General features: G+C 40.7%; 1 protein-coding gene across 1 annotated transcript in view; it reads left to right on the top strand.

Moving 5' to 3' along the window:
• The window catches only part of AKAP6 (A-kinase anchoring protein 6), a 368,170-nt gene extending 357,336 nt beyond the window's left edge, over window positions 1-10,834 (top strand). Inside the window, exons 13-14 of the mRNA XM_080809066.1 lie at window positions 163-3,578; window positions 8,811-10,834. Of these exons, the coding sequence (XP_080665192.1) occupies window positions 163-3,537 (3,375 nt within the window). The 3' untranslated portion in view covers window positions 3,538-3,578; window positions 8,811-10,834. The remainder of the gene's footprint in view (window positions 1-162; window positions 3,579-8,810) is intronic.
• The last annotated feature ends 1,205 nt before the right edge of the window (window positions 10,835-12,039 follow it).

Here is a 12,039-nt window from a genome sequence, read left to right on the forward strand (position 1 = left end):
ATGTTATTCCAGAGGAAAATAGAGCTGATAATTATGCTATCTTTCAAATCCATGCTTGGGGCAAATTTCTTTCCTGACTCTTCCAAGAGATTTTAAATGGATAAAATGTTCATGCTTGTGTTCCCTAATTCTTCTTCTTCTTTTTCTCTTCCTCCTACACAGGAGACTTTGAATGTGATTGATCCTGGCTTGATGGATCTAAATGGGACGAGTGAGGATGCCCTGGAATGGGATGAAACTGACATAAGCAACAAGTTAATTAGTTTGAATGAAGACTCAAATGATCTTGATCAAGAACCCCATCCTGTCATGCCTTCCTTAAAGCTTGAAGAGATAGGTAGTGAGGACCCTGGTTATGAAGAAGAGGCAGGTGACCATGGGGGAGCTCAGTATGCCTCGAGTATCACCGCCCCCTCCAGTCCACACATTTACCAAGTGTACAGCCTCCACAATGTGGAACTCTATGAGGACAGCCACATGCCATTTCTGAAAAACAATCCGAAGTTCACCAGTGTGACACAGCCTAGTGTTTTAACAAAGAGTCTCAGTAAAGACTCTTCATTTTCATCCACCAAATCTTTGCCGGACCTCGTCGGAGGTTCCAATTTGGTGAAGCCCTGCCCGTGCCATGGAGGCGACATGAGCCAGAATTCAGGCAGTGAGAGTGGAATCGTGAGTGAAGGGGACACTGAAACCACCACCAACTCAGAAATGTGCTTGCTCAATGTGGTGGATGGGTCCCCAAGTAACCCTGAAACTGAACATCTGGACCCACAAATGGGAGATGCAGTTAATGTGTTAAAGCAGAAATTTAAAGATGAGGAGGAATGCATTAAACTTCCAAACAGCTCTCAGTCATCCATTTCACCAGTGGGTTGTGTAAATGGAAAAGTTGGAGATTTAAACAGTGTTACCAAATATACCCCTGATTGTTTGGGAGAAGAATTACAAGGAAAACATGATGTGTTTACATTTTATGATTACTCGTACCTCCAAGGCTCAAAACTCAAATTACCAATGATAATGAAACAGTCACAAAGTGAAAAAGCACATGTGGAGGATCCCCTGCTTCATGGTTTTTATTTTGATAAAAAGTCCTGCAAATCTAAACATCAGGCTACAGAGTTACAGCCAGATGCACCTCCCCATGAAAGGCTTTTGGCAAGTGCATCCCATGAAATGGATCGAAGTTCATATAAAAGTGGTAATGGAGAGAAGACATTCACTGGCATGCAGAATGGCAGACAGCTCTCCCTGTTATCCCACAGCTCATCTATTGAGTCCCTTTCTCCAGGGGGTGATTTATTTGGATTGGGCATCCTTAAAAATGGTGGTGACAGCCTCCAGCGAAGCACCTCTTTAGAAAGTTGGTTGACATCCTATAAAAGCAACGAGGATCTTTTTAGCTGTCACAGCTCTGGGGACATAAGCGTGAGCAGTGGCTCAGTTGGTGAACTGAGTAAAAGGACACTAGATCTCCTGAATCGTTTGGAGAATATCCAGAGCCCTTCAGAGCAAAAGATAAAACGGAGTGTCTCTGATATGACTCTCCAAAGCAGTTCCCAAAAGATGTCCTTTACTGGCCAGCTGTCATTGGACATAGCATCTTCTATCAATGAAGACTCGCCAGCATCTCTTACAGAACTAAGTAGCAGCGATGAGCTCTCTCTTTGCTCAGAGGATATTGTATTACACAAGAACAAGATCCCAGAATCAAATGCATCATTCAGGAAGCGCCTGAGTCGGTCGGTGGCTGATGAAAGCGACGTCAATGTCAGCATGATTGTTAATGTCTCTTGTACCTCTGCTTGCACTGATGATGAAGATGACAGCGACCTCCTTTCTAGCTCTACCCTCACCTTGACAGAAGAAGAGCTATGCATCAAAGATGAGGATGACGACTCCAGTATTGCAACAGATGATGAAATTTATGAAGAATGCAACTTAATGTCAGGATTGGACTATATAAAGAATGAACTGCAGACCTGGATCAGACCAAAGCTTTCCTTGACAAAAGATAAGAGAAGGTGTAATCTCAGTGATGAAATAAAGGGCAGTAAGGATGTCAGTAGTCGTGAGATGACCAATCCCTCTGATACCCTGAACATCGAGGCTCTACTTAACAGCTCCATCAAACGTCTCTCTGAAAGTAATGGAAACGGTAAGAATTTATCCCACACCCATGAGTTAGGGACAAAGTGTGAAAATAAGAAAAATATTTTCAAAGTCAATAAAGACCCGTATGTGGCTGACATGGAAAATGGCAATATTGAAAGCATGCCAGAAGGGCAGAAAGATGAACAGAATGGGATCTCGAAGGAATCGGAAAGTCTTGGTACAACTGGGAAGAAGAATTCAGACAGTGAGCATTGTAAGTGTAAAGTATTTATGGATAGCTTGGATGATGCAGATATTGCTGGAAATGAATTTGTTCCCCAAACTGTTAGACACCGTCCAAAGAAATGTCAAAACCACCACCATTTTGAAAATCCAACAACTGCTTCTACTCCCACTGAGAAGTCTTGCCCAGAGCTGCCTTCAGATGCTAGAGTTACCAGTAGGCAGGATTCTGATGTACTGAAATCTTCATCTAATGATGCACCAAGCGTGGCTGGAAAATCTGCTCATTGCTGCCTAGCACTTGAACAAAATGAAACAGAGGAGAACGTTTCTGTCAGTGACAACATTTCCTGTTGTGACTGTGAGCCAGATGTTTCCCATCAAAAAGATGCTGAGGATTGTTCCGTACACGACTTTGTTAAGGAAATCATCGACATGGCTTCAACGGCCCTAAAAAGTAAATCTCAACCTGAAAATGAGGCAGCTGCTCCTACCTCGTTAACTCAGATCAAGGAGAAGGTGTTGGAACATTCTCACCGGCCCATCCAGCTGAGAAAAGGGGACTTTTATTCCTACTTATCTCTCTCCTCTCATGATAGTGATTGTGGGGAGGTCACCAGTTACGTGGAAGAGAAGAGTAACACTCCAGTGCCACTGGACATAACCGACTCTGGCTTAGAGGACAAGGAGGAACCTGAATGCTTCTTTGAGGCCTGTGTTGATGATGACCTGGATGGAGATGAGCCCTGCCTCTCCAGCCCTCCTCCAGACGAACCTGCTGTTTCCGGTGAGGCTGCTGTGCCCCAACAAACAGCAGCTGGCTCTCCTGAGTTCAGCGATACATCTCTCTTGGCTGAGGAGGCAGACATGGTGGCTCTTTCAAGTCCTCCCCATCAGGAAGAATCTGATGTCGGAAAGGAAGCGGATGGTTTACCCCAAGCTATGATCTGTGGGGAAAGCTCAGAGCTAACCACTTCAAGGCTGGGCAGTGAAAAGGAAAGTTCAGAAAACACAGGTGAATCAGGAATGCCAGAAGAACATAATGCTGCTTCAGCCAAATCTGGAGTTCCAGAACTCTCCTCAAAGGCAAAGCGGCCAAAAGACAAGGCTGCATTGCATCCCAACTCCAAAACTTTAACCTGTGAAGAAAACCTTCTAAATCTTCATGAAGAACAACATAAAAATATGCATAGGTAGAATGCAACCCTCTCCACGCATGAAAATCATCTCATTGAAAGGTATGTATGCTCCTCATGTTTTAATATATATTATTAATATATTTTAACATATATTTAATATATATCTATATATACTTCAACTATGAGTTTGAGTCAACAATGCCATGATAGGAGAGAATACTAGTCAGAATGAATGGTCATTGCAGACATTTATCAGAATAACACATTTGGGTGGCAGAAACATTCCCAACAATGCAAGTAACTGTGAGGCAAAAGGGAGAGAGATGGTCACAAGCGACATTTTTAGTCACATGATCTTTATTACATAATTCTGGCAAGAAGAATACTAAATTTGAAGAAGTAGCCAGATAATTTAGGACCTCACATCCTACCACTGAGGGAGGAAAAAAAGGATCTCCCAATTGCAGTTATACCCTCTGATCAAAATGCATGCCCAGTGACAACGTCCCCCACTTCAGTTTCCTGCACACAGAGCAGCCCACTCCCTCGGGTGCCTGGAAATGAACAATGATTAGGTTAAAGGCTGCATCTCCTGATCTGGGCCTCCCTTTTATGCTTCTGTCTAATGCAACTATCATCACATTTGCTTCCCCAGTGGAAGGCTGTGCTGTCACAGCTCCTAATCACGGCCAAGGCCAAGGACTCAAACAGGAGGGGAAAGTTGATGTTAGGGAAGAGGCTCCTATTTATCCACACACAGACCGAGAACAGGCCCAGAAAGCAAATGCGGAGCAAATACATGACAGGTTAATGGCGTTTCGATAAAAACAGAATTTTTTGAATTTTGCCTGAAGGTGACAGGCTGATTTCCATCAAAATTTTTAAGAAAGTCATTCCACTCTTCATATTTAATAAGACAGCTATTGATTGATAATTCTGAGATGATGGTATAGCTCGAAAAGTGACACAAAAATTCTGTTATTTTCCATTTCTGAGCCCCAGTGATGAATATACTTTCTCAGTCAAGTCTAAAGAAGAAAATTTGAGCTTTTGAATGTGAGAGTTGTATTTCACCAAAGTGTGAGGTGCTGAATGCCATCTCCACCCCCCACTCCAGAAGCTTAATGCTGTAACCTAAACTCGTGCTATAGGAAATGAATTACAGAAGCAATCTACCCTAATTTGTTAACTTATTCAAATAACAGTTATTATACTTAACTATGCTAAAGATTATCTTTTTTGTGGCAGATTGTTTATTTTTTGATGAGCCTAATTACTGATTTTCTAAAAGTAATTTACATTTATTACAAATACATCTTTTAAAATGTGACAGATAAATGTTGTTCCCATAATGTATTATGAAAAAAGTTACTATTTAAAAACACATTATTTAATTTGAAAGATGAATGGCAAACATCATTATTTTTTTTCCTGCAACACCTGTGCCCTAAGCTCATTAAAATGTGTGATTCTGTGTAGAGCTGCTAGAAATGGGGAGGGGGGGAATGTATACCATATATATACCCTAAAAATAAACTCGGTATGCAAAATTGAAGAAAGACATCCTACTTACTAATATAGCTCAACTAATTTTCTATGTTTCAGACTCAATTTACAATTGGCCACAAGTGAGGACAAAAGTAGGAGAGAGAGAAATGTATTTTCTGTGAAACATGTCCACCCCATAATCACATTCTCCATCAGTATGCAGTAAAGCTGACCATTAAGGGAGAGTCACTGCAATTCTAGAAGCTGCTTCTAAACAAGTTCTATTAGTACCGATTGTTACCGCTGGCTAGGCCAAGCCCCGCAGAAGGGCTGGTGGAGCCTGGCTGATTTTTGTTTTCTGCAAGGGGATAAAGGCTTGAAAGCAACATCCCTCAGAGCAAGATGTTGTGTGACCAGGACCCTGAAGTCACCGGTCATGCGGAGACCCAGAGTTCCAGCAGCACTGGCCTTGGAGAAGCCCCTGGATTGCACCCTCCCTTTTAGATACTTTGGGAGTTTTCGGTCCATGACGTAGCTAGAGAGTGGAAATGGGAATAATAAGCAGCTCCATCTTTGGACCTGGGCAAGTGAAAGTGCTGTGCTGTTGGGTGGGTGCAGCTCTCACGTTTCACAGGCATGACAATGCAAAGCTATCAGCTGGCCTACCTGCCAGTCAACGGTATTTTGTGGAGCCCCTGAGATGTGGTTCCTGGCTCTGTCTCAGACAATGGGAGACGCAGCCAGATTTTCCTTCTGCAGAACTCACATGGCCCCAAGTGACTTGTGATCAGCCAGGGGCCATTTCCATAGTCATATCCACTGGTCCTATTTAGTTTTTTTCCGTATCACGCACCCCAAATATCTGGATGCCTACATTATCCCCCCGTCATTAGCAGTGGGTACCTAGGCATAGATATTTACATTTTTTTTAAATACTACCAACCAGGACAAGTTATTTAATCGCAAAAGGCTGACATGCCTTTGGTGTTAAAATATCAGGAATCCGTAATAAAGTTATTTGGTAGGTATGAGACTTCGTGTCTATAAGAGCTTAATTCTTGTCATTGTTCTTCCTACAAGATTCAAAGGAGGAGAAAAAAAGCTCTACTTTTTAAAGCGATTTCAAAACCATCAGTTGGAGTGCTCTATCAGGATAATAAAATACACCGCATTCAATTTGCTGGGCCTTTCCCCCCCCCCCCCCAGCAATAAGTTCTCAGATGATGAAGTTATGTCATCTGGAAAGAGCTACAACTTAGAACAGCAGCTACAGTCTACATCTGTACCAAGAATTTTTTTCAAAAAGGTTTTGAGGTTATTCATTTACTGTTCTAATTAAAAACCCACTGACGCTGTTGAAGTTTTAAACATGGTCACACACAGGATGCATCTACACTGATTTCTAGGCACACTGCTGTGCTTTTCACTATTTTCATTTCTGTGCCATGTTTCTACCAAAATAGAGAGGTCAGTTACAGCAAATCACATCAAAGAAAAGGTAACTGGATAGATCCAGAAATTTCTGCCTCATTTGGAGGAAGCACATAATGTATGTCTGGAGTGCCTCCTAGGACCTGCCTAAGAGATGTACTTTGCACTAATCTTTTTGCTGTATTCTGACAGTTATTTCTTCATAATCCTCATCATAAGCCTCTGATCTTTGGTGAATGATTTAACCGTAAACTTCAGGCTGGATAAATCCTGTGGTATAAAAATTTCACTCATCACATTTAGCCAGTGTATACTTTTTCTTTTTTTCTTTTTGGTTTACTCTGGTTTTCAGTTTTCTTTTGCTGTGTATGGTGTGTGTGTGTGTGTGTGTGTGTGTGTGTGTGTTGGAGGGGCTATATTTAGGATGCATGAATTTCCTTCAGAACTTTTTACTCCATTGCTTTTCCTGTCATTGGTTTGCAGATGTGATTGTGGGTTGCTCATCGATTTTAGATTTTCAGCAATTATTTGTATTTATGAATGCTCCAGTATACACATACCCAGTAAAATTCCTCCAACTTAGTCATTACAAACCGAGAAAACTTTAAGAGCAAACATTTCTCATGTATACGACATAAATTCTTATTCTATTATTTGGATTGACACTAAGTGTTTAATATGATCCAAAGCTGGCCCAGCAGGCTTAAGAAACTATTCTTGGTGATAGTGTATTAATTTTTTGCTAAACGATGCAAGTGGATCCTTACCAAATTTACCTTTAAAATCATTTTAGTAAGTCAAGGTTCTGATAGATGTGAAATGCTTTTTAATTATCCAGCACTTCTGAATAACTAGCTGCCATGCTAAATAACAAAGATTTTATTGGTCATCACCCATCACACACGCACAAACACACACACGCACACACACACACATGCACACGCACACACACACACACACACACACACATGCACGCTCCAGATCTGTGGTTCAGTCTGTTTTGCCGGCCCCTTTTGGCCCCTTTCCAAGTGGGCCAAGTTGAAAGACCTGATTAGCCAGAGAGAATTTAAATACTGGCATTTAGTAAGACCAGCTTTGCCTCACCTCAGGATTCCTTACTCCGTGTCCATATTTCAAGTGAGCCCTTGCCTCAGCATTTGAACAATGCACCATGCTCTGTCTTGAGTTGCTGCGGTCTTTGTACCAAATTCTGGCCCATCCGTTCCTGTCTCTCTCTCCGTTCCCGAGAACCTGCCTTCTCTCTCCCCGTTCCCGAGAACCTGCCTTCTCTCTCCCCGTTCCGGAGAACCTGCCTTCTCTCTCCCCGTTCCCGAGAACCTGCCTTCTCTCTCCCCGTTCCCGAGAACCTGCCTTCTCTCTCCCCGTTCCCGAGAACCTGCCTTCTCTCTCCCTGTTCCCGAGAACCTGCCTTCTCTGTCCAGCTCTCCAAGACTTCAGCCAAACCACATTTGCTGACGTGTTTCTGGCTCGTAAACAGGTTACATGATTATAGCGGAGGAGAAAGATGGAGAAGGAGAATATTTAGTTCTAGAAAGACAATAAAGCAACCTGACATCAGACACCAGAACTCGGTTTAAACCCAGACAAGCAAACCCTGCTTTATTTGACAGCTGGTCAGAGGACCTCAAGTAACCGCATCCTCTACTTCCTATCCCTGGGATTTAGCTGTTCCTCACGTCCAACTTGTTGCTTTCAGCCTCTTAGAAGTAGGCAGAACTGAGTTTAGAACGAATTTGTATCTGAGCCATCAAGATGTCCAGAAATAATTGTGTCATTTGTACTTTCACAGGGCGTCTGTACCTTAAATGAAATGCATTCATATTCGAGCTAGAAACCCAGGTTAGATCCTTTTACCGGTAAGGGGCTGAAACATTTGTGGTTGTGACAAAGCTGTGAATATTTCACCACCATATAATGGTGGAATTGTTCAGTTCCACTGTCACACATACAGTCCCTAAGGAAAAGCTTCAACCACCTGAGGGTCCGAGTTCCCAGGCTGTGAATCCCTGTGGATACTTGGCTGTGTCGCTTGGAACCAGCGGCCTCACATTTTCATAGTGATTTGAATCTATCTTGAGTGTCCAAAACTGAGTTCACAAGCAAAAGAGTAGATGATATCCAGAGAAAAGGTCAAACTTGATGATGATTCTTGTTTTCTTTAAAACCATGTCTTTAAAAAAAAAAAAATCAATGCATTTTTCAATTGATTCTGAAACATTTTTGTCAATAATGTGAACCGTGGGCTATTAAAATCACTATGTTTTGTGTATCCTTTTGTTTCAGAACATTAGCAGGTAGTTCCAAAATGGCAGGCTTCCTCAGAGGGCTGAGTTTTGCCAATGAAACAGTCATTTCTGATACCTTTTCTTATCACTTTTTTGTTTCTTGTAGATAAGCCTGACTCAGGGGTGGCCTCCTCGTCCCACCCCGGGCTAGTCTGTGGTTTCATCACGTCACTGCCATTTGTTACATTGACCTCCCCCAAGATGAATCTTCCCTCCGAATGCGATTTGTCCACATGAGCCTTGTGATCTGGATTGTGCACTGGTTTTCTTTAGGTGATTGTCTTTGAAGTTTGGCGAAGCTGCTTGTTTTCCCACGGATTCCTGTCCCGAGCTACCTCTGCCAGCCCCGCCTCTCCAGCGAGACTTTTCCGTTTGCCTCCTCCCTCCCCATCTACTCTTTAAAGTTCTGCAGTCCACCAAATCGATGGTCCATTAAGTTCACCTGTCTGGAATGACACCCCTACCCTTGCCCGTACTTGACCAATTTCATGTTTCAATCTGGATTTTTTTCTTTTATGGTATGATGCCTATGTTTATTGAAAGAGGTTTACCTAAAAGGCCAATATTTGATTTGATTGCAGCATACAGAAGAAATACTGGTCCTTCTTTCAAAATTAAGCAACTTTTAAAAGCGCCATTTTATTTATTTTATTTTAAAAATGATTATCTATGCAGCACTTCAAGAAACAACTATATGGTGTTGTATATTATAAACTGGTGACATTCTACTATTAAATTATGTACAACATTTTCGTTTTTTATGCTTCTTGAGGTGGTAATGAGAAAAAAGTTTTTTAAAAAAGTGTGCCTTGCTGTATTTCTTATACCATTTATTAAAAAGCTGCTTTCACGGTAAAACTATGTTGGTTTGAAAGGAGGAAATAGCAAGGTTAAGATGTGTGAATAATTTCTGTATATATGTATAACCAAGTACAAACATTGATGTATAATGACAGTATAAAATGCTTTCATGTTTATGATGTCTAGTGATGTGGAAAATATAAGCCTTAAACCATTAGATTGCATGGTAATTAAAATTGGCATAATAAACATAGTTTATTGGGGGAAAAGGAAAACCAGTGATCTCCTCTACCTGTGTTCTTTACCAAATTATTACATCTGATTCTGGAAAAACTACAACACATAGTAGCTTCCAAAATACCCATATTGCATAAGAGGCTTAAAATTACTTAAACTACACATGAAGCGTTCACAATTTTCAAAATCTTTCTGATCACTATAAAGATCTTAGAACACAAATGATTAAATGCCAGTTCCCCTAAACCTGTAAGAACCTATCCTAGATTTTTTATCTCTACTTATCATTAAGGGTTTGATATTGGATTTCAGGCTACCTAGTCAGTCTCATATTTATTTTATGTAATTCTTTTGAATGTGTTTGTTAGAAAGATGGTCTAAAAAATATGACTATTTTGACTTAGACTATAGATTTCAGGTGTATTTATTTTGTGTTAAAAGAAATTAGCTGAGAAATATTCCATCTGGTCTTTATTGCTCTTCTCAAATGCAGTTTTTAATTTATATCCTAACACCTACTAAAGTGCCTGATACATAGTAGGTAGCCAATAAACATTTACTGAAGTTAAGTATTGAATTAGACAGTATGGGTGACATGTACCTTTTCATTTTGAGACACCTGCACTAAAACATAAATAACTAGGAAAATAGGTAATGCAATCATTTATTCAACTGATAACTAATTAACACCTTTTATCTGCAAGGACTATTCTAGAGTGGGGGGTGCATAGATCAGCAAAGGCCCTGCCCTCAGGAGGCTTACCTACAGCCCAGATGCAGGGAACACACAAACGAGGAGCAGTAATTGTTCTGCAGGCAAGGATGAGAGCAGAGTGGTAAATGAGGCACAGAGACAGAAGTAGCAAAGAGGGATGAGGCTGAAGAGAAGGGCTAGAAGGGACCAGAAAGTTAGACAACAGAAAATGGTGAAGTTTTATTGCAGGGTTAGTGGGCAAAAGGTAAACTGGGAGACTGAATGAGGAGTCTTTAAAAAAGTTAAGTTGGAGCTTTTGTATGTAATACAGTAGGTAGTAAGGAAAGTCTTTCTTTTGCACCTGATCGTATTTATCTTTAGAACATGAGTACAACACCAAGAACATTTAAAAAAAAATGCTAGTCTACAATTTTACCATTTTAGTAACTATTGTTATGTCTCTTCTAATCTTTTCCATACATATTTCTAAATTGATTAATCATTCTAGGCTTCTGAACAGGTAGTTAATAGTTCAAAAGAAGTTCTAGGCAGACATCTAGTAGTGGTGGGCAAGACGATTACAGGTGGAAGAGATTAGAGATAAATGGCTCATTAGGAGGCAGCTGTAGAAAATTAGGTAGGCTTGAAATAACAGGACATAGGGACAGTGGCCCAAGATGGAGAGTCTGTGAAACACCTCAGAGCATTTGGGATCTCTGTTAAGGTACGGTATTTTTTACATATTGAGACAACCTAAATTTTCCTTGGGTAATGCCAAGGTCTACATCTATTGGAACAAGCTGACCATGATGTTCCATTTACTTGGTATATGCTCACTGAAGTCCTTGTGGTATTACAAATATTTGCTTATTAATTACCTTCTTAATATTAACACTGAATTTGTAAAATGACTTCTATCGAACAGTACTTTTTCTGGTTGGAAGGGATGGGATAGCTTCAGTCTCTTGCTGTGTGTGGGCACCTTCCACGGAGTGATTCATTATTTGTTAAGGCAAGCTGGTTGGGTGTGTGTCTTTGTTAGAAGGCTCTTTCTTCGGTTGCTGACATCTACATAGTGCTGCCTTCCCTCTGCCTTTAATTTTGCTCCCAGTTCTGGTTCTGTCCTGATGAGCTGCTCAGACTATTTCTGCCCCTTCTTTCTCATGGCACCCTTGAAGATAACTGAGGCCAGTTACTCGTCTTCTCCCAGCCGTTGTGATTTCTGTTCTTCATTCCCTCAACTGCCCTTCACTCACCATGATTTCCAGATCCATTTCAACCTGAGTGAATGTTAGCAGACAGACTCCTTGAAATTGAGGAACTGTCTTTATCATCATACGTGTAGAAAATATCTGAACATTTAAGTGGTTTTCTCTAAAAATATATTCAAGATATATGTTTATTCTATTATTGTAAATTTAAATAAATAAATAAAATAAATAAAATAAATAATCAATCCCTCATGTCCTTTAGTGGCCCAGTCTAGTGCCGGAGTCATCTTGAATCTTTTCCTTACATCAAATACAAACTTAACCCATTTCCATATAAGGTAGGGTCCTCCCCTCCATTTATTTATTCATTTATTCAGTCATTCAGCAAACAT

The sequence above is a fragment of the Martes martes genome, assembly GCF_963455335.1.
Source record: "Martes martes genome assembly, chromosome: 7".
Classification (NCBI taxonomy): Eukaryota; Metazoa; Chordata; class Mammalia; order Carnivora; family Mustelidae; genus Martes; species Martes martes.